Source organism: Echinococcus granulosus (genome assembly GCF_000524195.1).
Source record: "Echinococcus granulosus chromosome Unknown EG_S00004, whole genome shotgun sequence".
NCBI classification, from domain to species: Eukaryota; Metazoa; Platyhelminthes; class Cestoda; order Cyclophyllidea; family Taeniidae; genus Echinococcus; species Echinococcus granulosus.
In genome coordinates, this window is record NW_020170384.1 from 2,657,875 (window position 1) to 2,684,781 (window position 26,907).

Genomic DNA, 26,907 nt, shown 5'->3' on the forward strand with positions numbered 1-26,907 from the left:
ATTTGCCAGACTGCCAGGTAACTCCAGACAGTTGAAAGCACCAGTCATTGTTGTATGTCTATAAAAATCACCATTGAGATAACATGAACTACACCCTGCGTCTTCATTCATTCTCCTATCCCAAAGCAAGCACACTGAATCGTAAAGAAATTACGACATAATAAACTGCTGGAGCATTCATTATAGAACTTGCGGTTCCACCCGTCCCCTAGGCTTCTTCCCAAGTGATTAAAATTGCATATCTGTTAGTGAGGTAGGATATTTGGTTATCTCCAAAAGTACCACATCTTGTCTGCGACACAATAAAAAGGATAGAATGTTTGCTACTAAACACAGACAAACCTGAACGCTTGGGATTCAAGAGTGTCTAGATTAGATTATGCTCGACACCCACGCGCATGGAAAGGCACCGCATCACATGCCGCTTTAACACTCGCTACTATCATCACACATGCGAAACCGAGATTACTTTTATCTGAGCTCGGTGTCACAAACATGTGACAAGGGTCTTTTACTACTTTTATGGCTGATTACACTATATCACGATTAAGGAAATAGAGGAATTTGAAGCAAAAAATAGGTGTAGGAGTTTTGTGGTGGAAAGATAGTCATAAGTTTTAGATTTTGAGAAAAGAGAAATGATGACAATAAGACGGTTAGATTTCTTTGATGGTCTATTTTCCTTGCAGACCCCAACAGGAAACGTGTTAGATGAACGTGGAAATCACCTCTCCATGCATTCACTAGACTACTGTGTCTGCTTATCTACATTTTAGATGAATTCTTTGTATTTTCGTTTCCTCATTCTCCACTTGTCTCCTAGGTTTCTTTACTACTAAAATCATGCTTCGGAGTTACCTGTAATGCTTTAACTGTTTCTCAGTTCTGGTTGTGCAAACAATTAAGGCTCCGACACTGTACTCTCACTGGGTGCCACGGCCACTGGACCAGGCCAGTAGGTACCTAGGTCCTCTGTACGTTGCCAATACATTTTCTGCTCTGATACCATGACTTCTTTCATCTGCAGGGAAGTATCCGGGCGCTATTTTGGTGGCAGCGGAAAGCGAACCCGATCCTAACTGGTAAATACTTTGATTTCTATTATTGTGTGTTACGCGTCAATGGGACGGGAGAAGGTCACATGCTGCGAATGGGAGAATTTGTGACAAGCCCTAACGGAGGGGTTAAAAAAGCTGTTAACCTTCGGTAACTACTCCAATTCCGTGGTCTGCAGTAATACTATCAACAGCTGAAGCGACATTACCCGTGAACCACCTGGGTAAGCTTGTTGCGGGGCTGCCTAAGGTACCGGTATGAAGGTGTGGATTTAGTGAACACGCGATACCTCCTCCTCCACCTCCCTTCTAATCGGAGAGAACTGCGATAGATATATGGCTGGGTAGCCCCGAGGTGAGAGCAAATTGGCAAGGAGATGCAGACGGAAAACCTTATCCCCATGAAATTATTTTACACCCCGCCATTTTAAACTGATTCTGCTTTTACGTCAGTGTTCTTACGACTACCGATGAGCATTCGAGATGGTAAACACACTACTCTCCTTCCCCCACTCCAATTTCAGATCCAGTGGAATTGCCACGAAGGATTAGTAGCATTGAAATAAAAAATCGTGTCAGTTGCATGCATATCCGATGACGCACGGATGGCTCGGCAGTGTTTCTCCTACAGCACTGACTACGTTGTGGTAGCTGACGTGGAAAGTCGACCAAGGGGAGGGCGGCCGGGGACAGCGCTCAAACGAAGAGGGGCGCTATGCAATACTTTAGTCGTTTGTTTAGCTCATCGTTTGGGTTACGCAGACACTGAAGGCCCCGCCGTTGTATTTCCGCTTGGGCTTTTTCAGTAGCCTCTCAGCTACTCTGTACGTCGCTAATACATTTTCTGTCCTAGTGTTATAATTTCCTCCAACTTCAGAAGGAATCGGGAGGCTAAATTATCATTAAAACGGGTGCTTCTAACGCCGGCTGCAACACCACTTCAAGTTCAGGACGAGCATTTATCTCATCGTAGTCCAACGCAATTTCCTCTAGTCAAGGCAAACAAGCTCAACCATCGAGTGATCTTTCGATGATTCTAAATTGTCCAGAATTGATAGCCAGACTAGTCGCAGTACAGGAAAATCATTAAGACAATTTAATTTCAGATTTCTCCTTTCCACCTGTCCATTCAGCTTTTTCGATGTCAGTTAGTACTTAAAAGTTGATTTGGTATTGCAAGATAGCTTCCTGTCTGTCTCTATTTAGCACAAAATATGGAGCATCCATGATTGTTCCATGAATTAAAAAACAGTTCACTTGCAACACAACAAACGCACCAAATCCAGACTCATCTCCGTGTTTCGTCCATTAAAATGGCATACTTTGATTATTTACTGCAATACCACTTTCTAAGACATAGCTTCATTGCTAAAAAAATGCAAAAATACTTACTTAAATCAAGAGTCCAACTACCTACCAAGGCCGATCTTTTTCAACCGCGACGTGGATTGGAAAATAGTCAGTTGTGCCGGCTCGTGGATTAGCACCGGCTCGAAGCAGAGTTGCAACGATTGCCTCAGAGGCGTCGCGGACGGCCAAGTAGAGACATGTCTCCCCAAGCGCATTCACCGCGTCGATGTCAATGCGATTCGAGTTCTTGAAACCTGTCGTCTGGCAGACGGAGAAGGGCTGGGTGACCGACGCGTTTTCGTCACTTGCAGGTGGTTCGATATCTAAGAGAATCTACAGGAGAGATGTAAGGGGAAAAAGAGTAATTTAAATTACACTAAATTTAAGCTGTTGAAGGCATGGGAAAGCTTTTGAAATATCAGACAATGAGCATATAATTATTTTCTGCATTTGATAATGGCCATCCTGTGGAGAAATGAAAATCTTAGTGTTATTGAATCAAAGGTGCTAATGAGCAATTTTTAACTCCTGAGGACGTCTCAATATCCCAAATTCGGAAATAATATACGGACTGGTGGCTTTAAACAGAAGTCTCTCAGTTAACGCGCGCCTAAGTTGTTGAAAGTACAGACATACAAAGGAAACATCAGGGATGTGAATTAGCGACTAGATATAAAAACACACCGAGTTAAAACTACTGAGTGAGAGAAACGGAACAAAAAGTTAAGTGGTACTGAAGAAAGCGCAGTTATGACCACTTATGGTTTGTTGAAATATGCTCATAAAAACAAGGAAGTGCTTTGTTTTCTAGGACATTTTAATTGCCAACTTAGCTACTGCTAACTCGACAATCAGCAGGACCTACACGAAATTCAGTAGCCAAAAAAAATTCAATGGAGGTGAGTGCTCAATCACAAAAGGTGCTCGAATAACGGGAGCTGAATCGTCGGTATTTTAGCTCTCTCCTTTGCGAGAACATGATTAGCAGTCCAATGTCCCGCTAACCAAAAGGTGATGTGACAAGATAAAGAAGACAGGGATGTTTGCCCTTCAAGATCGGCTCTAGGCTACTGGAAACCTCGGAAAACCAAGAAGCCCCAAAAATTTGAAAGACAATGTTGCATATAGTTATGGCAATCTCGGAAAAGGCACTGTGATGCACCCACAAATAAATAAGGAGTAATCAGCATTCAATCATGGTCTTGAATTCGAAAATGGATAAGTTAATAATGTCAAGGAAGCACAACTGCAAGACATTGGCTCCAAATGTAGAGTGGTGGCGCCACTGAAACATAAAATATGATAATAGAGATTTTTCGCCATTCGAAAAAGAGTGGGGTCAAATGAAATTATGGATAGCGGACTGTGTAGATAAGATAAAAAAATCCTTAAATAAACGAGAAAATCCGCAGGATATTCATAAATTACAAAGGATCTTTGAACCTGCGAAGAAAATGACAAAAGCAAGAAAAGTAGTGAAGTAAAATAATGGACCAATGTAACGACTCGAGCAGGACATAAGTTGACAAAAGTATGAACAAATTAATTAATTGGCGCACGGATTAAATCCCTATGAATACCAAAACTTACGGAATTGAAATCTAATAAGCTATTATTGTAGAATCCAGGAGAATCAACGAGGCGTTCCGTTGGAAAGCACATGCACTGATCGTATGAATAGTAACAGCAAGGGCGCACACATGTGGGTTGGGATATTTCACACCAATGGCCGGCCGGGAGGGCAGCAACGAATGCAGAGACAGCCGTTCTCACATTTGACCCGCCACGCCTGTGTACGAACTAGTAGCTTTCAATCACAAGCAGACTGGTGAGTGGGCGCATATCGGTCTCCTGATTGGGATCGCGGCTAGTCAGCAGTATCATACCCCTCCGCATTCAAAAACGCAATTTTAAAGAAGACGTGAGTAGGTAGAAAGGCAAAGAGTCGAGGGAAGTTGAAGTATGGTCATTTATTTTGAGAAGTGAGGGATTGGATAGACTTGGACGGAGTGAATAGCAAGCAGTTTCCATACTTCGAGCAACTCTGCCTATGCGAAAGAAGAACAATGGAATAGCGTCTTGGCTTAAACAATTTCCATCCTTTCCTTTTCGTTCTAGTTCCAATTGATCAATTTAGATATTTACAAGTTTTAATCTGTTGATGTCACCAAGTCAGAGCCAAATGGAGGTCCGCTTCAAAATGGGACTGTTGTTTTAGAGTTGTCAAGACGGGGTGTCATTGTGGCAGTAAAACACGCGATAGTAGGTTGTAAGTACATCCTCGTGTTACTTGGAGTTGATGTACGTCATGGTGTGAGCCATTCCAGGCAACGTCAATCAAGAGGGCAGGCAACACTGGTGGTACTTACATAAAAAAAGCTTAGGATGATGAACATTTCTGGTGGATGAAGAAGAATACAGGCACAAGGCGGTGATAGGACACTCACCAGTAAGGCATATAGGCTTTTTAAAGACGATTGTACATCTGGCAGTTGACAATCATCTTCATGAACATTTAACACGTGGAACGCCCGCTTGATTCTAGATTAACAAAACCTAAACAGTTGTGAAATTGCACAAGAGACAAGCTTTTTCGTGGGTAAGGCGAGCATAGCACAACCATTAAAAACACCTGCAGTTTCAGAGAGTTGGCTCACTGTGGGAACCACGACAGCGAATGATGCAATAGGTGTATGGATGCAACAAATTGCTAGGTGGGAAAGTAAACGCGGTTCTCACTTTTCAATTTATTTCTTCATAAACTCAAGTGTGAAGTTAGTCTAGCTGCCCTTCGTGTACTGTGCGTTGCTGCCTAAACCACTGGAGAGACAACTGAGGGGTTTTTAATCAGCGATCAACAGCAATTTCTTATCTTTAATAATGAGATCGGAAAACCAAGTCACAAGAAGACGACTTCTAAGTCACGCCACCCTCATCACCTTACCACTTCACCTCAAATGATTAATTGGTGTTGTGTTGGGAGAGTAAGACTCCTTCGAGATCGATGTATTCCGTTTCCACTGTGGCTGTTCCCAACTCATCCTGTTTTCAGTTTCAGGATCAAAGCGACCCGTCAGAATAGTGCTAACTATATTATTGACGAACACTGCAAATGAATCCATTAATCACCCATACACAATCGTATTCACAAAGAAGAGACACGAAACCCACGAATGACAAATGCTTTCATACAATAAACTCCTCAAAATCACGATACATATCGCAAATGGAGACAAAATCTGGTGCCATGAGAAAGAGATTAGTAAAGTGAACTGCGAGTGATTACGCAACCTTAAGTATGCATGAAAGACAACCTCCATTTCTGCGCCTGCAGATGTGGGTAAGGACACAGTCCTTCCAGCTGCAACACGCAGTAAAAAGCTTGATCTCCAACATCAGGCACCGGTGGTGGTGGTAATGGAAAGGCACAATACAATCGGCTATAAAAAGATGTTCACACCAACACGCGCAGGGAGAGAGAAGAGGAAGCGGAGCAGTAATTTCGCATGCAAAAGGACGCAATTTTGATCACAGTCCGCACTTTCAGACACATTTACACCTACAGAGCCAAAGACGTCAAAGAATGCGCACCTTTCAGTCAGTGTGCTGACGTTAGAGGGAATCACAGCGTAAATAGGGCAGTGTGCAGATGTAGTAAACGTCTCATATAGATCTATTACTACAATCTTATTAGCACATATCAAAAGAACCTACGAGTGACACTGCCTAACGGAAAACCTTTACATTTAAGTACGTAGGGTCCTTAGCTCCCATCAGTAACAGCCTCATCTCGGTGATATGGCATTCCGTTCATACCACTTCCTTTAATGTCCCACCGACCCTTTCTAGGTGGATAATTTGAATTTAAGCCTTGATATGACCTTTACGATGAACACCCTTCTGTGAATTAACTAAAGAAGCAAAAAATTGGCAATAAATAAAACTCTAAGCAGATCTAATTGCGTTTAGTGATGTAACAACATTTCCCTTCTGGTTACCTAATTCACTAACGCTTGAGAAACCCAAAAAAGAACATCACTGAATACGCGTAGACGACGATTAAGACCAGGACTTATCAGTCTTTGCCTCGCTCTCTATTAAAAGTGAAAATATAAGTAGACCTGAGGTACTGCTCACATGGAGCAATGGTAAATAACTCACTTAGAACAAAAGAGGACTGAAAATAGGCTTGAGTTCAGGAGGTTGCAGCACTTTAAGGGATAATCAAATTCAACAGGGTAAACAAGGTAGCAAGCTAATGCAGCGAAATCCTGGATGGTCCTAGTCACCAGCCCTAGCTAATCGGGGTTAGGAAATGAACTCTATTATCAATTTCTCCGCAACTGTGAAACTCAATGGGAATCACAAATGTATTTTAACGGTGGTTTAATGTAGCAATTAGTGCGATACCTTTTATTACAATAGCGGCAATATAAAAACTTCCTGGTGCCATCTTAAAAGAAGCATGATTTAAAAACTAACTAAAAGCAAAAGCTATTCAAGCTGACTCAAATAAAAGTATGCCGAAATGCGCATGTCTTTTTTTCCAAGCTCACTTGAGCGAAGCACTTCATTGCAACGAGATTTTTGGTACGTTGACAATGGTCCTCATTCACATTTTGTACCCTTGTACGCTTGAGCAATGAAATAGAAAACGACTGCAAAACCACAGAAAAATGCGTCCCCTAAGGTGTGCCCTTCGTTACCTTCTTAACTGGAAGAAATTGGCCAGATCTTAGAACTTAATCCATGAAAACGTATCTGAGAGAGGTGATGTGCACACAGAAAGTGTTTTATGCTGGTTTGGGATATGTGACTTTTCGCTTTCCATCAGCTAATAGTGAGTAACATCATCCGGTTACAAGGGTCAGGTCATTTGACCAAACTCGCTGCGTCTCTTACCTCTCACTAACTCTCGGTGCAATTAACTCAATTTTTCCATTGACCTTAAGAAATGGAGAGGCAAATATTGGTACCTATTGCAAGAAGACATTGTTTTCACAATAAAACGAGCAGGACTTCCTTGCAAGGATTGTCGTATGCGATCGCTGATTAGCGGCTATTAACCTCAAGGGGGGAATAAAATACTTTTCAAAATAAAGTTCTGGTAAAAGTGGGCTAAAATCATCAGTTGGAGATGGTGATTCATTTGCATTAAAGTGCCCCCATAGAATATACCAATGTAGCAGAAAGTTGGCAGATTTAAACAACAAAAAAACCTAGGTGTATCATGAGGCCGCACCACAATTACCGGAAAGACTGGATGAACAACTACTTAAGGCCTTGGAAGTTAATGGTTTTGAGGAATTTTTCTCAAGCATATTAAGGGGGAGCCGATGACTGGAGTAACAAGAGTAGATGATTTCTACCGTTGTTCAACAGTGAGGAAAAAAAATAAATGTACTTAGACAAAGCCATCCTGAGGATTGTACAGCAAGTGAAGTGTAAAGTAACGCTTTACCAACAAATGTGACCACAGTCTGAGGTAGACCGTAAACAATATAAAGCTGAAGTAATCTGGAGTGAGTGACTTGCTTTAACACTGGTGGGACCAGGGTACAAGGGTATACACACATAACGCCACTACCCAGTCAGCATCACTGCCACCGCATATTTTCTTCAAAGGCAAAAGTAGATCGGAACTTGCCTCAAGAAGCTCAAGAGAATTTTCCTCCACAGCCACATGGAGGACGGTTTTGCCAGCGGCGTCACAGATATCCAACCGAGTCTGTTTCAGTGCGAGAATTTTCTGGACTGTCTCCACACCGCCCACCTTTAAAGCAACGTGCAAAGGTGTTTCACCAGTATCCCCGTCGGGTGTGTTTATCCATCTATTGGTGAAACAGAAGATGAAAAAAGAGTAAGCATTCTGGAATATGATGAAATCGAGAAAACCAGCCAAATGGAACCTCTTGGTCTACCTCAAATCGGCCTCTAATGCTACCAATCACCCAGCCTCTTTATACGCCTATAGCGAGGCTATCTTTATGGGAAGCCAGGGCGATACTGGGGTTTGTCGGTTAATTAAATGGATCAGTTTATCAGAGAAACATTTAAGTTAACCGCTAAAAAAGCGTACTTCCATTAGGTTCAAGAATTAGGGAGCCATGTGACAATAATGACCGGCAACCTCAAGCCAGCACAAAACCACTTTATCTAATTCTAGCCCTTCTCTAGCCAACTTTCAGTGAACCCACTTCGTAACTTTCTCGTGATTGAGGGCTTCGGGGAAGTTGAGACAAGCGGTGATGTGAGCAAAGGTCCATTTAGGATGACGTCTACACATTGCCGTGACCTTCTCCAACCAGACTTTGTCCACTTTGACATCGTATATGCCGCAGATTTTGGACATTTCATGCACGACTTCGGCAAAGTGTTTGAAGGTAGCAATGCCATCGTTGACGTCACCTTGGAAACGAAAGAGACTAACATGAATGTGGGGCTAAAATGGGTAAGGTCTATTGACCTACCTGAAAACTCTTCGTTCTCGAGAGGGAGTATCGCTAGAAGCTGCTGGAGGTATGTACACCATATCGTAGTAATTAGCAATTTTATAAAAAATGAATGAATGATACAATTCCAAAATATGTTCACATCTAAAGTGGGAGGAGAATTAGGTCAAAGGGTGGCGGAGCTACATAAAGTATTCGGCTTCATATTGCTCATATGGGTATTCTTCTACCTTATTCGGGTGGATGGTATTAAGTGCTGTTTTCACAAAATTTGTAAAGTACGCTCCCAGACGCGACATTATTTCTGACTAAAGAAGGCAAAATCGACTGACATTTGTTTCAATACTAAAAAGTGGTAAAGCGTTAGTAACAGAGATGAGACTTTTAACGACCGCATTTCTAAGGGATGTAAGTATGAATACAGCTGAAAGTTTCAGACAAAGTAACAAAAATGTCTCAAAATACAGCAAAAAAACCACAAATGCATTAAAACACTCATTTGACTCCTCATTAGTGCAGCAAGTAAAAATATCAGTGAATATATCGAAGCGTGTAAATAAACCTATCCTAAAGATCGCATAGTAGGCTAGTATGAGCCAAAGTTGTGGGCACTGCTAAAAACATTTTTAGTCGTTGTGTTAAACAACCAGCCTAGAATTGTCGAATGTTATTTACTTACACGAGGGACAACTTCGAAAACACCTAATATCATGCAACAGCGGGCTGGGAACCCGGATTAACTCTGCACAAACCAATAAAGGGCGGCTTTGAAAGACTGTTCAACTTCTAGGACAAGATCAAAATCGACCAATTAGAAACAGCAGGTAATCAACGATAGATTTCGTTTTCTATTCGACATGGCATAATTTCATCATGGATAGACAAGTAATTTTGGTGACAAAACTGACAAAAATATACTCAGAAGTGAATATGTAGGTAAAGGATTGTGCCAAAAAGTTTGTGCCAATGCCTGGGGTGAATGCTGAATTTGGTTTACAAATAGCCCCAATTCGTAACATTTTAAGCTTTTAGGACCCTTTAAAGAGAAGTAGGGACTCAAGGAATAATGTTGACAATTATAGAATGCCATTTGAGCCTGGAATTGTAAAATTTCTTCATTAGATACTATAGAACCATGGACAATTTAATGATGTATGCACAAAGTGCAATGTATTGTAGCGTCCCGAGACTTCCCTGAAGACAAAAGAAGACACAATACTCAGGCAGAACATATATATTCAGCACAAAGAAGGTGTCTGGGCTACTGGTATGGCCCGAAGGCCAGCCCACCCAATGGGGTACCAGAAGGCAAATCCAAAAGTTCAAAAGTGGCGTCTTACTAATAGTGGGGGAAACCACTATCGTAGTACACAGCCTCCGTCCCCTTTTGAGCGTCGCCCCCGGCGCCCCCGCAGGTCAACCTCCCACGTCAGCCATTACAACGTAGTTGGTGTTGTAAAGGAACACCCGCAACCCGGCCGCGCCATTCACCAAATTAGCNTAAAACTGGGGCGATATTTGACCTCAACGTCACTGGTCCCTCTTGGCAGCTTAACTGGATATGGATTTTCGTTCGGTTTAAAAACTCGGCTTGGAAATGGGGAAGTGTTCTGGCCATTATGCATGTCTATAGATAGATGTAGGAATACTGGCAGGTCCATGGGGCGGTTTCGGGTCTGTTCCTCCTTGCCAAGTTATTCCCACTTTAGAGGGCAGGGAAAGTCTGTAACGGAACTTCCAGACGGTTCACGGCAAGAGTCGCCTCAGTTGTTAATAGCTTTTCTGCAGAACGCGGGACTAGGGTAGATGCCGAAGGTAGACGTCAACTTCAACCCTTCTATTAGGGGTCATCACCGTTCTCCCATCCGTAGTGTAATACTTATGCCGTTTTAATGTACCTTTCAGGGGGGAGGCAAATTAAAAATTCGAATCTGGTGTGAGGGTAGTCGCCTTCCATGCTTAGGTGTGATTGTGGTTTTTCCGCCCCCCCCCCCCCAAACGTTGTACTTATCCTCCCAATCATTCCCTCTTAATAAACATGTCAAAATTAAACCAATCGGGTTGTTCTAAGAACACTAGGAGCAGAGAAGAGGGGCCGGTGTGTCTCGCTCTACAGTAGCATATGTACTTCTTCTGCTCAGCTGAGGTCTATTACGCAGCAGTGAAAATCCGGATATATAACCTTTAGGATCGGGTTCGCTTTCCGCTACCACCAATGTAGCGTCCCGGGACTTCCCTGAAGACGAAAGAAGACACAATAATCGGGCAGAATATGCACATTCAGCACAGAGAAGGTGTTTGGGCTACTGGCATGGCCCGAAGGCCACCCCACCCAGCGAGGTACAAGAGGGCAAATTCAGAAGTTCATGAGTAGCGCCTTACCAATATCGGGGAAAACCACCATCGTATTACAGTATCACCACAGTCCTGTAGTATACATAATTAGCAATTCTCTGCGTCATTTAACTACGCGAACCCTTGGGTCTGCTCTGATGTTGCGTTAATGCTGTGGCGTAAGATAGTAGTGTTCTAGTCTTCCCGTGAGTTAGTAACACAACTTCTTCACAGCATATGGGGTAATGCAGTAATTGTTTAATTCTCGGACTTTGTAAAAAACAACTTCTGACTTGGTTATTGTACCAAGTTGGGTGGGCTAGCTTTCGGGCCATGCCAGTAGACTAAATGCCTACTGTATTCTTCACGAGTATTATGTCTTCTTTTATATTCAGGGAAGTCTTGCGGCACTACATTTAGACCTGCCGCGACTGCGTGCAAACTCCGGGTGCTGCATAAAAATGGAAATGCCATAATTGAAAAGGAATTTCAACTAGCAAATGGTCAACTTAAAACATCCTGAGCCAAATGCAACCTTTTTTTCAAAGAACAGTTTTCTTTGCAAAATTATGCTAAAGTATGCACTATGGTCCCGTTTTTCAAAAAACATGGCTAACCTAATTTTTCCGCTTGTAACGTGATGCAGGTTTAAGCCGTTAAATCTTCAGGTGTGCCACTCGTTTAACACCAGATTTGGCTGTACAGTCCCCCAAATCTTTGCACTATGCACTTCTGCTCTAGTGGCATAGTCTTTCAGCTATGCCCTCAGTGCCCTAGTCCATCAACTCAAGTGTAAAACGAAGCTCGCAGATCTTCACTTCCCTACTCCCCTTACGCTTAGAACACTCCAGTTGATTCGTCTTCTTCATGTTTATTGGAATAGACGGATAAGAAAAGTAAGCTCCAGTTCAAAGGGTCTTTGCATTTGAGCCTTTGATAATTACAATATATTAAGTTTTAAAAAGAAAGAACTAATTTAAAGATCATCCACTTTACTAGTCGGTGCAGAATCGTAGCTGCAACTAAATTGTGCCACTTTTGGAATGTATTAATTAGGCACATTTTGGGACATTTTGCTAATATGTTAATTTGCTACGGACCTGCATCATTTGTATGATAACGTGTGGCGTTTTTTTAAATTTCGTTTCGTGTTCTCGTGAACGGAGCACATATTCATGACCTGGGCAGATATTTTTCTTTACAATGCAAGTTATTCTTTCTTCTTAGAATTCTGATTGGGTACTTGATGCTATCAAGCACATGAAATGTGTCCATTAGTGCGATTTATTTGTACAAAATATGAATTCTGATTACAGAATTTCCTGGCATGTTAAAGATTTAATTACCTTTTTAAGGTTATTTTTTTCTTACATATAGGACATACTTTGTTCCATATAATACGCTTCAAGGTGAAACGGCGCCTCTACGCAAATGGAAAATTAATGGAGATCAATTAAGCAGTCGTGTTTTCCAAGCAAATACACAATCAGGAAATTTTCAAACAACGACTTCTAATGCTTCTTTCTTGAGACGCATTGCCAGGCACTCTGGAGACTTTCCTGGTGCTCCCGGGAATCCAAGTTCGATTAGATCTGGTCTCGACTCAATTAACGTATGTACCTCGTATATTTGTACTTGCATTCATTTGAAGCCCCGGTATATTATTTTATGTTTAGTTATGTATTTAGTATGTTAAGCTTTGCGAACGGTGCCTGTAATGCATTTTAACTGCCCCCTCTGAGTAGGACAAAACGTTTAGTTTTGCACTTTTTAGATCAAAATTGACACTTTATTCGAGACTGTTCGACGCTTGGAGCAGTCGAATCAGCAGCTTTGGCAAAGATTTAGTGGCCTTAGCAACGATATAACTGACCAAAAGTTAAACGAAATTGGTACTCAACCCAAATTTGAGACTCCCGCCTTGGCGACGCAGCACATTACAGATGCTTGGAAGCAGTCAGCATTATCACAGGTGAATAGTCAGATGAGTTACCTTCACTCTTTTGATCCGGGTGAGAAGACGCAATTTCCGCTGAAATTTCCATGTGCTCGTACTGCTTGTAACAGCCGTCTTTCAGCAGGTCCATTTGCAACCAAAATCTCAAAGCTGGAACACACACACCCGACAACTTACCAGTTTTCACCTACATTTTTAGAACCTGTTAAGTAAGTAGTGCAAATATTTTTGAAAATTCTTTTAAGTTCAAATTTGGCTCTATAATGATTGAAATCATGAACTAGAACTCAGATTTTTTGGTGAGATGGTGGATTAGCCTGTGATTCCAAATCCTGTAAATAATTTGCCGTCTCCTTTCAATTTCTGCTAACTGCCTACTTTTGAAGGCCTAAGAGAAATAAGCAAACTTGGAGGGAAACTTTTAGCAGTTATCTACAATAACACTAAACAATAGATCGTTTCAAGTTCCACCTCAAAATATGCAATCAGAGTATCTGTTATTTGTGGAAAGTTTCTATTAAAATTACTGACTGAATCTTATCATACCCACTTATATCAAAAATATTCGGTTTGTAGGTCTTCATTCTTGTTCGTTTTGATATGCACTCGTATCAGCGGCTACTGCTCATCATTAATTAGGGTTATAAAAGTCAACATTTGTAAATCACGACCACTGTGCATAACATTACTATCTAGCTTTATATCAAAAGTCGGAATCTTACCAAGTCAAAATACTATTTTCTCTAGGCAGCACAATTTTCTTTCCTAATGAATCGCTTTTAGCACAAATACCGTGTAGCATTTTTGCTTATGACTAGCATATTTTGATCCTAACAATTACAACTGCAAAACTTTTCATACACATACTTTTCAACGATGTTATACACATAACCTCTAACCTGTTGTTGTTATTCGTTTATTAGTAATTTCGCGTCTCTAGCATTAAAATGGTTAAAATGCACGACAAGGGGATGCAAGCTCAATGAGTAGATAGAGGTGATGCCCATAATCATCGCATCTGCTCTTTAACGGAATGTAATTAACGAGTTAACCATGAAGTCACTCCGGATAACTTTTTTATAAAATTAGGCGGTAACTGATTAATTAGTTGGTCTTGCAAAAGACTAAGACCTCTTATTTTTATCGGGTTCAGCCTTGTGCATGACCCCCCAAGGCCTAAGTATTAGTCACTTTATTAAAAATTTGTGTATCATGAAATGAGAAAGCTGTTTATGCATAATATAATGAGGCTAAACGCCATTTACTACATTCTTCACTTCAAAAGGACCTAGTTACTATTTTTTGTGCTACCCATTGTAATTGACAAGGACTCATACGACATTTCTTATTCTTTACTACTTTCGTCACGATAAAAACTGCTTGAAGATCCAAAATGCATGTAAGATAATAGATTTAATGGACAAGTAACCTGGAATCCTTATGACCATTTCTGTGGTGAGTTTCCCTGAGTTGATTTGAGATAGAATTCCTGGTTATTTGCATTATTTTTCCTCTCTTCCCTCGTTGGCCAGAGCTGATGAGACGGTAGGCACCGACCATGGTCCTCGAGGAATATCGAAGTACACACAGATGAGGGAGGGCGTCAATGGTATCTACCCAATAAACACTTCCCCAGCACCGGTTGAAAAGGAGAGTGTCGCCCTGATGCCCCTAGTTGAGGGGCCAGGTTCTATTTCAGAAGGTGAGCCGTTTTGCCTTTTAAGCCCGTTGATGAAGTCTCAGTTCTTATGGACCTTCATTAATCAATGTAGGGCTTAGTTTTCGCCTCCTTAGTCTCGCAGTATCTGAATTTTGAAATGTGGAAATGTGATTGCTTCAGGCTTTTGTGCATAAATCCAAAACTATGAATCCAGCTTCCATGAGTGAGTTCACTTGTTTAGATTTACTCGCGTTTGGATTTGCCCATAAATGATACCTAGGCTGCAGAAACGGAGATTTAAAATGTTTCTTAATATCCACAAACGGAAAATGACCTTGACCCAATCAAGTCTTAACAGAACAACCCTTTCCTCGTTCTCAACCAGCTTCCACCATGAAATTTTTCTCGCCTTTTTTAGACAACATCGATGTCAAGTTACTAATTGAAGTAACCTGATTACCTTCTTATTTGCCTATTCCTGAGTTGAAGCAATAAGTAACCGTAATAAGTGCGTAGTAAAATTCATTTCACCTGTAATTTCCTCTCCCTGTCAGTCAACAGCTGTAGGATATCTCAATTTGGATACAATATTTTTTAAGATTTCTGACGTGCAGAGTGATGATTTTAGAGTTTTTGGAATTGTTATTCCTTTGAAATGTAGGCTGACTGGTTTTCAATGAGCCAAAATGGCTAGATTTCTGTTTTGTTTTCTGCACGACTAGCGCAACAACGAATGCGATTGTAATCCTTTCAGGCTGTTGAACTTTATTACCCTCTCCAACCTTGTAAAAGGTAATTTTCTTGTCCATTAACATTCTTTTTCTTAAAGATACTGTTTCCCCACTTCCAACGTGTAGACAAGGCCTGAGGTCTGTCTCGGTTGGAACAACAACACGGTTTGATTCTCCAAATAACAATTACCTTCAATCTGGCAAAATTAAAGACACTTATGATTACTCCAAGGTGAGTCCAATTCAGCTAAAAAATAAAAGTCTTAAAACTGAAGTTTTTTTTTTTTTTGAAATTTGATGGACCATAGAATGTATAGGTGGAATGAAAAGCCAAGCTGGAAAGCTTATTAGGAAGGAATCTGTCAAATACATCCAACTTACAGCATTTTGCCTACTTTTCTTGTCTTCAAACACATTAAACATAACATTTATTAATTTCTCTCGAATACCATGAGTACTGTTTAGTAAACAAGTTTCTAAATTAATTAATTAGAAATTAAAGAAAGACTAGAACAGGAAGGTGTGGCCTTTTAGCTCAATGGGAGTGGTAGTGGTTATCAGAAGCTAAACCGTTGCCAAGAAATAAGTACAATACTACTCCTTGTTAAATCTTATTTTTTAATCCAAAAGGTTTACTGGTAAGTGGCTTTTTAGCTGCGGCTGTGGGAAGTTACTTTCCTAAATATGTTGCATACTATTTATTGCTTCCTCAGAGGGCAAGATTTTAGATGTTGACTTTAAACGTTATCTTAGGAACTAAAATAAACGGTTTGATTCCAAAACAGAGTAATAAATTGAAACTTTTCACTATGACCAAATAAAGCTGTTCTTATGAGAATGCAAACAGTATAATAGGTCCAGTCATTAAAAATTCCATTTTCGTCCCCTCAATTCCCATCCTGTTACTTTGGGAGTTAAATGAATGGAAAGTGCTTTCCTCTATGTATCATCTGACACTTTAAGAGGTTCTCTTTTGCAATGACCTTGACCTCTGCTTTGCTTTGCGCGCCATCAGGACGGCGAGCTCACGTCAGTGATGCCACGCCCAAGGATGCAGAACCTAGTGATGCGAATGATGCAGGAGTCAGAGGCACGTGGGGCCGCCGGTGGCAATCCACAGTCGCAGCACCAACAGCAGGATTCCACTCTACTCATGGTCCATTCAGACAATGATCCATTCACTAATTACCCGGGTGGGTTTGTTAGGGCATCCAAAAAAGCACAAATTCATACCTTTGCTTGTTGAAGTGATAGGTGATTAGCAAACTTGTAGCATGAAGAAGATGATCTGTCTTAATGAGCCATGAAGCAATGGATTCTGCGTGCTAACGCATTTCAAAAGTCCTTTAGTATGATGGCTACGCAAAATCACTGAAAACTGTGTTTATTGTACCTAGAAGTCCACTAAAAGAAGAATAGTACGCAAAGGCTTCCTGTGCAGTCCTTTTATTTCCGGATCTAATGTCACCAGATCTTTGAGTAAAATTCAATGCAAAAGCGTTTAAGAGCTTAATATGACTCTTGAGAAGCTGCATTTAATTAATTCGGTTAAAGCAGTCGAAATTTTATGCCAAATAGTCCAAAAATAGGCTAAATAATAACATAATATGAAATTTATCCAAGGCTTTCCTGAAGACGAAAGAGTTCATAATACCAGGGCAGAAAATGTACTGTTAACCTACTGACATGGCCCAGAGGCAGGCCCTCCTGACGAGGTGGGACCAAAACCGACAGCTAAACAAATTGCCTGAGCATTACAAGAATCGTAAAGCCAATGTCGAAGGAATCATTGTGGTATTATTTTAAGACAGTTTCTTTTCGAGTGAAAATATGCTTTGACGCATAATTGGGTTTCAAAGCTCTCAATGGAGCAATATAAACTGGCGCGTGTAGTTCCTCTCTGCCACTTGTGGGTTATTAGAGTAATAAGCGTAAAAAATTTGGATTGCTTTGTCTCCATTAAAATAGGTGCGAAGTACGTGCTTTCATGCGTACAACATATGAATCGTATGTGTGAAATGAGACCGAGATGCTCTAAATCGGTGCGATTACGCACCATTTATGCGTGATCAAATTTGCAAGGGTTCCTTTTTAATGCTTTTTTTTCCTTAAACGTAGTTCGATCTGACTTGACTTTTTGGATCCCACTCTAGTTCTGCTTCGCGTATTCTGCTTCTGTAAGTAGGTCTTCAAATCATTTTTGTCCACTACACCATTCCCATCGATGGAGGAGAGATGTGGATACATATTTTGAGAATGTTCTATAACGGACTCGGTGTTTCTCTCCTCCACATCTACCTCCATGCAGAATAATAATTAGAATTGCTTAGCTTCTGCATCTTCAGATTTAAATTAAATAGAGACAGATGATGATGATGATGATGGCGGCAGGTGGGCGGGCAGAGAGCGAGGCAGGTTAAGAAGCATGTTACACCAACTTATTCCGCGGGTTCATTAGAACACTCGAGATGTTGGGAGTTCCTGTTGATGCTCCACTTGTCAAATCAGGGAGGTATGGCGCACAGGACCTGATTCATTGGGGTGCGGTATTTGCTCATCCTGAGATGAGCAATATAATTCATTCCGTAGCTCAGGTCTACCCCTCACGTGAATCAAGGGTGATATATGACGGAGTCGTGACATCAGCCTTAGGAGAAGCGAACGTGAAACTCATATCAGCTACCACAGATAAAGTGCGGTAGGCCATTATCATTTGGGTTGAGAATTCGTCTACCTATAAATGTGGGGTGACTAATGGAAAAACACCCGAGCATCGAAGCATTGTTGTTGTTTTATTCTCCCGTTCTTCGGATTTCAAGGTATAGCAGACTCGGTGTTTTTATCTTCTCCACCCCTGCCTTCATACTTCTGAAACGAGTAGGCGAGTTGGCCGAGGGCATGATTGACTAGGTAACGGTAGATAAAGGAGTGCACGTATGTCAAGATTAGTCGTGTTCGGGCTACGTTTCCACCTCTTCGAGGGTCGATGGCGTCTGATCCGTAAAGAGGTTCGTATTTACTGGTCGCACATTCATACATGCATTACAGTTTCGTCGGAACTACACAAATGAGAGGTGGTGCATATCCCTAATTAAAATTCTGAGTTCATACTCCTTAATTTGTACCATTAAGTTATGATGTCTGTATGGAGGCTCGGAGAACTTTTATCCATCCTTGTCCAACATTAAAGTTTGTCCGACAGGCTTAACCATACCAAATAAAATAATTTTCGCCAAAGCCTAAACCTTAAATTACCTAAGATAGCTTTAGGACCTTTTTGAATATAATGTAGTTAGAAAAATCATTTGGTGTTTTCTGCCTCTTCATGAATAGCCGTAATAGTAACATCAAGCCACTTTCACTGCACTTTGAAATGCGGCAGAACAGTAAAAGTACCAAGAGTGGTCTTCGTTTCTTCAATTATGCGAAAACACTTCTACCCTCTAATTACAGATGTCATAACATAACAATGACATTTTTCCGAAAAATTCATCTTCAAGAAGCATGTTTATTAAAGTTGGATCAGTCCACATTAGGCATCGGTGGTTGTAGGGAAATCCGCACATATTTGGAACTTGGTTAAAGGTATGTGATCCTACCCTTGAGCGTTATTGAGCAAGGTATTTGTGTTCCATCCACTGTAAATTAATCCAAAGTGAATTTTAAAAGGCTCTATCGAAGAATGATGCTCAAAATTCATCTTGAAGTTAAAAAAGTACTTGGGATTTGTAATTCAACGCAAAACAGCGAAGTTACAGCACAGAAATGAGGAATGTCCCAACGCCTCATCATATTTTATAAGTACAACTTGACTGTATTGCTTCTAGAAAAGGATTACGACGAATTAAATTACTACATGATCACCTAAAAAGTCCCCACTTTATCAATCCACTATGTGCACCTCTGCTCATATTAATTCTAGGAATCTGTGCAAACTCCCTTCGTTTTCAATTTGATGATGAGGATTCTAAAGAGGAATTCATCCAAAATCTGGCGATTTTTCCTAATCCTCAATGAGTTTTTAAAACTCATTCTATGGTAGTCTTTCAAGGTTTCTTTCAACAACACAATTAAAGCCTTCACGGATCGATTCCTCGTAGTTGTATTTCTTCAATGCGTGCAAGGTAGAGGAATCACCATTATCTTTTACTTATTCCTCCAAAAGGCATGGGCAAATTTCCTCCAAAATATGTGCGACGCCAGCTCTGGACCATGGATACAGTGGGTACCTCCTCCTCAGCCTCGTCCTCCAGCAGCATGGGTACTCCCTGCATTCCCTACAACAATGGCGGTAGCAAGACGGCTGGCGGTATGCGTGGCGCTCGCAACTCCATCCCTGTGCCATGCAACGTCTCCGCCTCCACTATCACAGGCAACCCTCAGAAAGTCGCGGTGAAAATGGAAGTAGGACAGGCACGATCAATGATCCTTATGGTGCTGGAAGAGCTAGTAAACACAGAGAGCTCCTATCTCCACATTCTCTCCCAGTTCCTCATCCTTCGGGATGAGATCTTTGCACCTAATTGGCGAATCGACAGGCAGAAGTTCATGTGAGTGCAGCTATTGCTCTTCTTTGACACTTGCTTCGTGAAAGTTAAACAATTTTGAGAAAAATCTTGGGCATAGGCATTTATTCAACTTTGATGTGGGTTTATATTAGCAGAGCTTCCTTTCGCCCAAGTAAATATGCGGTAATATTTCCTGTTCCCTCCAAACAAGATGCTCATTTCTAAGTCCAAAATGGAAAAAAAAAACTACTGAAGCGTCTTTATTGAATTCTTATTCCTCGATCAATTCAACAAATCAGAAGTTCTTGGGCAGTCCGCTTCTGTGAAATCCTTGTAACGAGATAGTCTGATTTGAAGTAGGTTTACTCCTTTTAGACGACTTTTTCCTGCGGCAGTGGATGACCTCTGCAACCTTCATCGCGAGTCTTTTGATGCCATGAAGTGCGCCTTCGACCGCACAGCCGAGGAGATGCGTCACTCTGAGGACACCTGGGGTGAAGACCTCCAATTACCCCACCAAATCCACCACCGTTACAGCCAATATTACATTCAACGCCACCGACATCCACGTGGAAGACTCGGCATGCTCAGCGGAGGTGACGACGAAGCTAGTGATGATATTAACTCCTCCCTCACTACTCCCTTTAGCGTCCTCCTGGAGATGATTGAGGGGAAGCGGCCTCTCGCTTGCTACTCACACAGTCGCTCCGCATCCACCACTGCCACTGCTGCTGCCACTCTCTACTATCGCAGAGCACCGCTCTGGTCCACTGCACCTTTCTTTAAGCTCTACGCTCGATACCTTTCCGAGTTCTCCGGTGCCATACAAATGCTTAACAAGATGCGCTCTGGTCCCACCAGCCTACGTAAACACCTCAAGCAGCTACAATCCCATCCTGCGTGCGAGTTTAATGACATCACCACCTACCTTTTGGCTCCTGTCCAGCGTCTTCCTCGCTACCTTCTGTTGGTCAGGAAAATGATCCAATACACGGAAAAGATAGAGCGGTTCCAGAACATTCCTCCCACTAAACGTCCACGTCCACGAGCAGGCCTTCGGTGCTCTACAACTCCTTTGCAACCAGCGACCACGACACCAGGGTTTCCAAGTCTGGATCTGCTGAAGAAAGCAGAGGAGGCATTGCACGGAATGCTTCTGGAATTGGACGAGATGATTGGTGGTGATGCGATGGATCTCAAAGTGGAGGCACGTGACATTACCTCAGGTGGCGGGGAAGAGGAGTACGATTTTGGGCCTGGTGGTGGTAGTGGTGGAAGTAGTGGTTTTATTAAGGCCAATTCTGTGTACTCCAACAACTGTTCAGACAGTGTGGATGTTAATAGCAACACCACTACCTTTGATAACGTCTCCACTGAAGATGAAAAAGACAGCAAACGTCGGTAATTTAATGACTATTATTCACCATAATTTTGCCTCCATTCATTACTCTTTTTAATTTCATAGACGGGCGCAATCAGTAGTAGACCCGACCAGGAGAAAGATGAGATCTAGCAGTACCAGTTTCAGTGGTTGTAGTGGAGGCGGAAGCGGAGGCTTCTGGAGTCGTTTAAAACGCCTTCGACTCGCCTTTACTTCGAGCCAGCAAAAGAAGACCTTTCTTAAAGCGAGTGTCAATGGAGCTGAAGCGCACAACTGTGGAAACACCACCGCTCCGAAATCTGCACAAGAGTCTGGAGCAGAGACACTTCGAAGGCGTTTTACCAGACTCCCTCAAAGTCAAGGTGCTGCAAAGAGACCGAAATCGCTTCACAGGACGACCAGTAGTATGGAGAGGAGTAACACTTCAAGTACGCCAAGGAAATTTAAAAAAAGTAGCTAAGTGATTTGAATTAAAGTCTTGGTTAACTTTAACAGTGATTCATGAAGTAAACAAGGTAGATTTAAGCTTTTTGAACTTAAGAATGCAATAAGGCTTTGACTGGAGTCAGACTAATTTGCATTTCAGAGAGACATGAATATGCGTTTAAGATTTGTGAAAATGAGTCTTCAAATACGTTATATAGAGGTAGAAACCTGGCGCAGAGCATCTTCCGCGCGACCACACAACCAAACGGCACCGGGCAAATCAACGACCCCGCATAACCCTCAACGTTCAACTCAGGAACAGAAACATCATTCAGACAAGTTTGACAAGGTACCGAAATTTGTGAAGGATCGATTATTTTATTTTTCACCTAGTTTGTTCAAATTCAAAAGTATTTTCAACGTCCTGAAACCACCCTTTTGCCATATTTCAGCGTAGAGGAAACCGAAAAGGTCTTCCCACGCGGAAAGCTCCCAGGGCTACGGAGATTTCAAAGCCAATGTTATTTAGCTTTTTGCATGGAGAGGGTCGGTCCAATGTCCCCTCTGTGAAGTCCGGGAAGCGTGGCATTAAGTAAGCATGATCCGACACTGTCGTTAAAGTTTTCCAAGCATTAGAACTCATTTTTAGTCCCAAAATTTGCATTAATACTATGAATTAAAGTACTAGTAGGAAAAGTTAAAATAATCCATACTTTATAAGTTAACGTTGAAATCAATTGTAGGTCCCTCTGATTCAAGATTGTAAGGCATAATCAAGGGTTTATTCCAGGGCTGAGGTGGATTTCCTTCATTTTAGCTACTTGAAGATTTGTTCTTATTAAAACCACTTAGAAGCGTATGTACAGATCGGCAACAGGAATGTGTCGTCATGTGCAGTCGATAAGAAGTCTTCTTGTGACTGAATAAATTTTCATGTGTCAAATGAGCATCACTTTCGGAGTCAAGTGCTAATCTGCACTTTGTCTCGTGTTTTTTGTGTTCAATCCGATGGTAGCACCTTTTACTTGCACTGAAGGTAGTGAAATTCTACACAATCTGTCAAAGGCAATTTCTCAAATTTTCCGTTACTATGAGGTTTCACCATTCCTTGTAAAATAAGCCATCATAGGAACTTGTTGCAATTCAAATAAATGCAGGAGTAGTGACCCCAACCCTGATCAAAAGGAATGTCTAAGGCTGGTTTTTCCCAAACCTTTCGGGACCTTCGACCGGCACAAGATGGTCGGGCTCGCAGGGAATGAAAGGCAAAATTTGCATTTATATTATTTGTACTACTTAGGACAGGCCTACTCAAGTTATGCTTTGCAAAGTTTGTTCGGTGCATGCAAACTAAATGGTTCCGTTCGCCCAGGTTTCTTATCTTTTTGCCTTGACACTGATGTACATCTGTATAGTGATGTTGGTACCTGGTGCAGATGTTTACAACGCCAGTAAAGGGTCTTATCTCAAGATTCCAGACCCACAAAATTCTTTATAAGAGGGTTAATAAGATCTACTAGATGGTGTGGTGCTTCGCATCCTTCTCCCATTAACCAACATATTGTAGCGATACACTATATTAGGGGAAATACCGCCTTTGCCCTCCAGTTCACTTAGATACACAAGGGTTGTGACCATGATGTGCTTTGAATTGCGGCAGTAAATGCTTCTGCTCTGAGGCCTTTGTCTTCTTTGATCTTCTGTTCCTAGCAATATCCAAAATTGCTGGAATTTTTTCCATGGCCTACCTTGAATAGTAGACTATGAATCCTGTTTGACTACCTGAACCGCCAGTACAGTTTTTCCGTTATAATCGAACATAAAATTTAGCAATCATCAATTTTTAGGGAATAAGCCCCAAGTTTCGTGCAAAATATTTGGAAGCGATTGATTTGGGAAAGTATCAAGCAGGTCCCATCTAGTGAAGTTAAACAAAATAAGGTATCCTCCAGATTTCAGTTGGAATTTATGGCTGATTTTTTAAGTGTTGTAGCGTACTTTATTACCAGGTAATTATTTACCCATAAGAAGACCTTTAAGATCATTATCTCCTAGTTATTTCCACAATAATGTAGAAATGCATTTAGGCAAGTCTTCAAAGCATTGCGACGAACCAGTAGATGTGGATCAGTGTTTCTGATGTTGCATCAGAGCAAAAATTGAGCAGATGGGCAGCGGAGGATAGAGTAAGCACTTAAAATCATTGGCGGATAATTTTCTTAGATCTTCAAGCAATCAGGAAGGAGTACTGCCTCACTTAAGTGAGTCTAAACAGTAGAGTTGGATTTCATGTGCTACATAGAACTGATGTCTCAGTGATTTTAAGAATGTTGAACTCCAAAAAGGTGTTTTCTGCTTTGCACGCCTTCCGTTTCTCAAAGGAGCAAGCTGTGGATATTGCGCCACAATGCTGTGGCTATTCGTGTAAGCTGGTGGAAGGCTCCCTTGAAAAGATCTATCAATACATCTTAGAGGATACATTGTTTTCGATAAAAGTGCTTAATTGTAAGATCGAGTTTCGATTTGAGCTTCTACGAAATTGAATAAAAATAAGAACCTTTACCTATTGATAGGTACCGAAAGGACCATTATTCAGTTGCACCTTTTTACATAGTATTTGTGATGGGAAGCAAAATACAGGCATTTTCCCCACATCGCTATTGGCATGCTTCATTCTACTAAATTATTGCCTTTCCCTCTGACACGAATTCTCTCCTAGCACTTACCACTAAGGCATTTGGAGTCGAATATCGGTTCAATCTCTGAATTTCAGGCATACTAATAAATCCGATCATCGCAGCTCGATAGGCAACACCCCCATCGGGGCTGTGACGAGCACGGCGAAGCCAAGTACCACCAAAACAGACAGCGACAGCGGAGTCCACACCCAAACGGAAGAGGAGCGACGTCGTCGTCGCCCTCAGCCCTATCACCAAGCGCCGCTTTATCGTGAGCAGCCTGTCTTTAGCACCGGTCGATCGCGGTGGATCGGGCGCCCTGGTCACACGCCTTTCGCCACCACAACGACTACAAGTCGACAGTCCCGCAGCAAGTGGCAGCAACAACAGCAAGTACCACGGCACCAGAGTCAGATGAAGCCGCTACGAAGCAGCGATAGCGATGCTGGAGGTCAGGCAGAGCAGGAGGCCAGCCGCTCTGCCTCTCCCACGCTCTCTTCTACCTCCTCAATCACATCCTCCGCTTCCTCCGCCACTGCTGCCGAGTCCGCCTCCGCCCTTGCACCCACCGTCTCCACCAGCTACTCACTGTCCAACGTGGACCCTCACCTCCAACCATCACGACCGGTAGTTGGAGTGATCTCGGAGGCAATAAGAAAGATGCGGGCACCTACACCTGCGCCTTCACCACCGAGTGCCATGATGGAGACGCTGGTGCAGGAGGAGAATCAAGCCAAAGTGGAGGTCCAGTGAGTGTGATTTGTGGTTTATACGTGAGGAGGAATTGTTTCTTTGGCATTCACAGAAAACCTACTATGGACAAGTTTTTCGCTATAGGAAAATTGGACTTCCGCCTTAAGATTGTATTTGTAGCGGCAAAAGTGGGATTTAAATTAACGGCTGTAATGTACTTCGAGTGAAGCCATGTGCCAAGTAACGATGAGTATTTCAGGAGCACCAAGAGAAACGCTATCAAAAATTAAAAATAAATGGAACAGACTTAAGTAAAATTTTCTTCATAAAGCAACTTATTATAAGCGGTCGCATCAGCACAGCACTGTATGACTACTGAGCCTGCTGGGGCTAGCTATAAATCCTATAATCACCTTAAAACTTGAGATGGGTTATGCTAATGAGTCCCTGAAATTACTTGGAGCATGAGATTAAGAATATGCAATGTCCTACCTCTGCTTAAACTATATAGATTACTTTTTCTGGCACAAATTGCGTTTCGAAGTGTTGTTCATCGACTTGCATCCAGTTACCTTTCAAAGTGGAAAACTTATTCCTTTAAAAGGTCCTTGGTCTGACATATGGAAGCGCTGTACAGCGTGAGGCCCAAATCTGATGGGGAATATGCATGGTTACATATGGCGCCACTGCTATCCGCACGGCACTGGCAAATATGGTCAGCCCCAGGTCAAGAACAAATGAAATATATTGCCTTGAGTGAGGGCATGCGCGTGCGTGCCGTAACCATCTGGGTCAAGGATTCGGAAATCTGTGAAAGCAGTGGATAATTCACAATTCGGATGCATAGTAGCAGCCTCCTGCGAATCGCAGAGTTTTTTTTTGCATAACCCATCTTCCATGTCCCTTAAATCAACCTGAAACCAAATAAGTGTGGCAGTGACATTCTTTCGGCTTATAGGATACTGTGGCTTTGTGATCGAGTCTGGTAAAGTACCCACTTATTAGCTTTCTAAACAGCCAATTTTAATTGTGTTGCTTCTGACACTTCAAAATCTGGTAAAAGTGAATTAGATTCGAAAATGCTGCTAATAATAGTTAAGCTTCTTATGAAAAAAGTTGAAGATGATATGATGAAATGCTTTCAGATGAACTATGATTGAGCAAAGATTTAAGTTGTGAAACCAGTAAATGAAAAAAAAAATAACCAGATAATATGCGTACGACAATAAAGTCTATTTTGGAGGTATGTTAATTCGCCTGATCCTTCATTAAGATGGGACGAAAGATGGGTGATGGGCAATTCTGCTAACCAAAGGACATTTAGCCCATTCATATTCAACACGAAGTTACTTAACGGTTCACACTTCTGAAGCCCAAGTTTTACATGTTTCCAACTTTGCTGCATAAATTAAAAGTCGCCTAAGTCCGAAGAATTGAGTGAAGTGGAAATGGTGGGAGGCGAACTCCATGAATTGAAACCACCCTTTCTTGATACATCACAATGAAAAACTTCATTCTGCTTTGTAAAGGATAAACATGGGGTTTTAAGGGAAGTCGAAAGATTTAAAGGCGGCAAAAGACGAGGTGGGTGGTAAGCCTGTAAGGTGTTAGGTGTCACTGGAATTAATCGAACTTCGACACCCCAGGACGCCTACATAAAAAAGGCGTAGTAAAGGAAATTC

The 26,907-nt window shown here is 41.7% G+C and overlaps 2 protein-coding genes across 2 annotated transcripts; one reads left to right on the forward strand and one right to left on the reverse strand. All coding sequences in view use genetic code 11, as the record gives it.

The window, feature by feature from the left end:
• Positions 1-2,404: 2,404 nt before the first annotated feature.
• On the reverse strand, positions 2,405-9,569 carry EGR_01242 (calcium-independent phospholipase A2; the record flags this gene model as incomplete). The annotated part of the gene is made up of 7 exons (XM_024490491.1): positions 2,405-2,423; positions 2,473-2,738; positions 7,993-8,236; positions 8,603-8,830; positions 8,876-9,001; positions 9,044-9,165; positions 9,537-9,569. The coding sequence occupies 7 exons, from the start codon at positions 9,567-9,569 to the stop codon at positions 2,405-2,407; spliced, it is 1,038 nt and encodes a 345-aa protein (XP_024355310.1).
• A 3,300-nt stretch (positions 9,570-12,869) lies between these two features.
• Positions 12,870-25,285, forward strand: EGR_01243 (Putative protein tag-52; the record flags this gene model as incomplete). The annotated part of the gene is made up of 11 exons (XM_024490492.1): positions 12,870-12,878; positions 12,966-13,357; positions 14,681-14,850; positions 15,638-15,771; positions 16,555-16,732; positions 19,705-20,089; positions 20,423-21,448; positions 21,513-21,856; positions 22,073-22,203; positions 22,307-22,446; positions 24,628-25,285. The coding sequence occupies 11 exons, from the start codon at positions 12,870-12,872 to the stop codon at positions 25,283-25,285; spliced, it is 3,567 nt and encodes a 1,188-aa protein (XP_024355311.1).
• Positions 25,286-26,907: the final 1,622 nt, after the last annotated feature.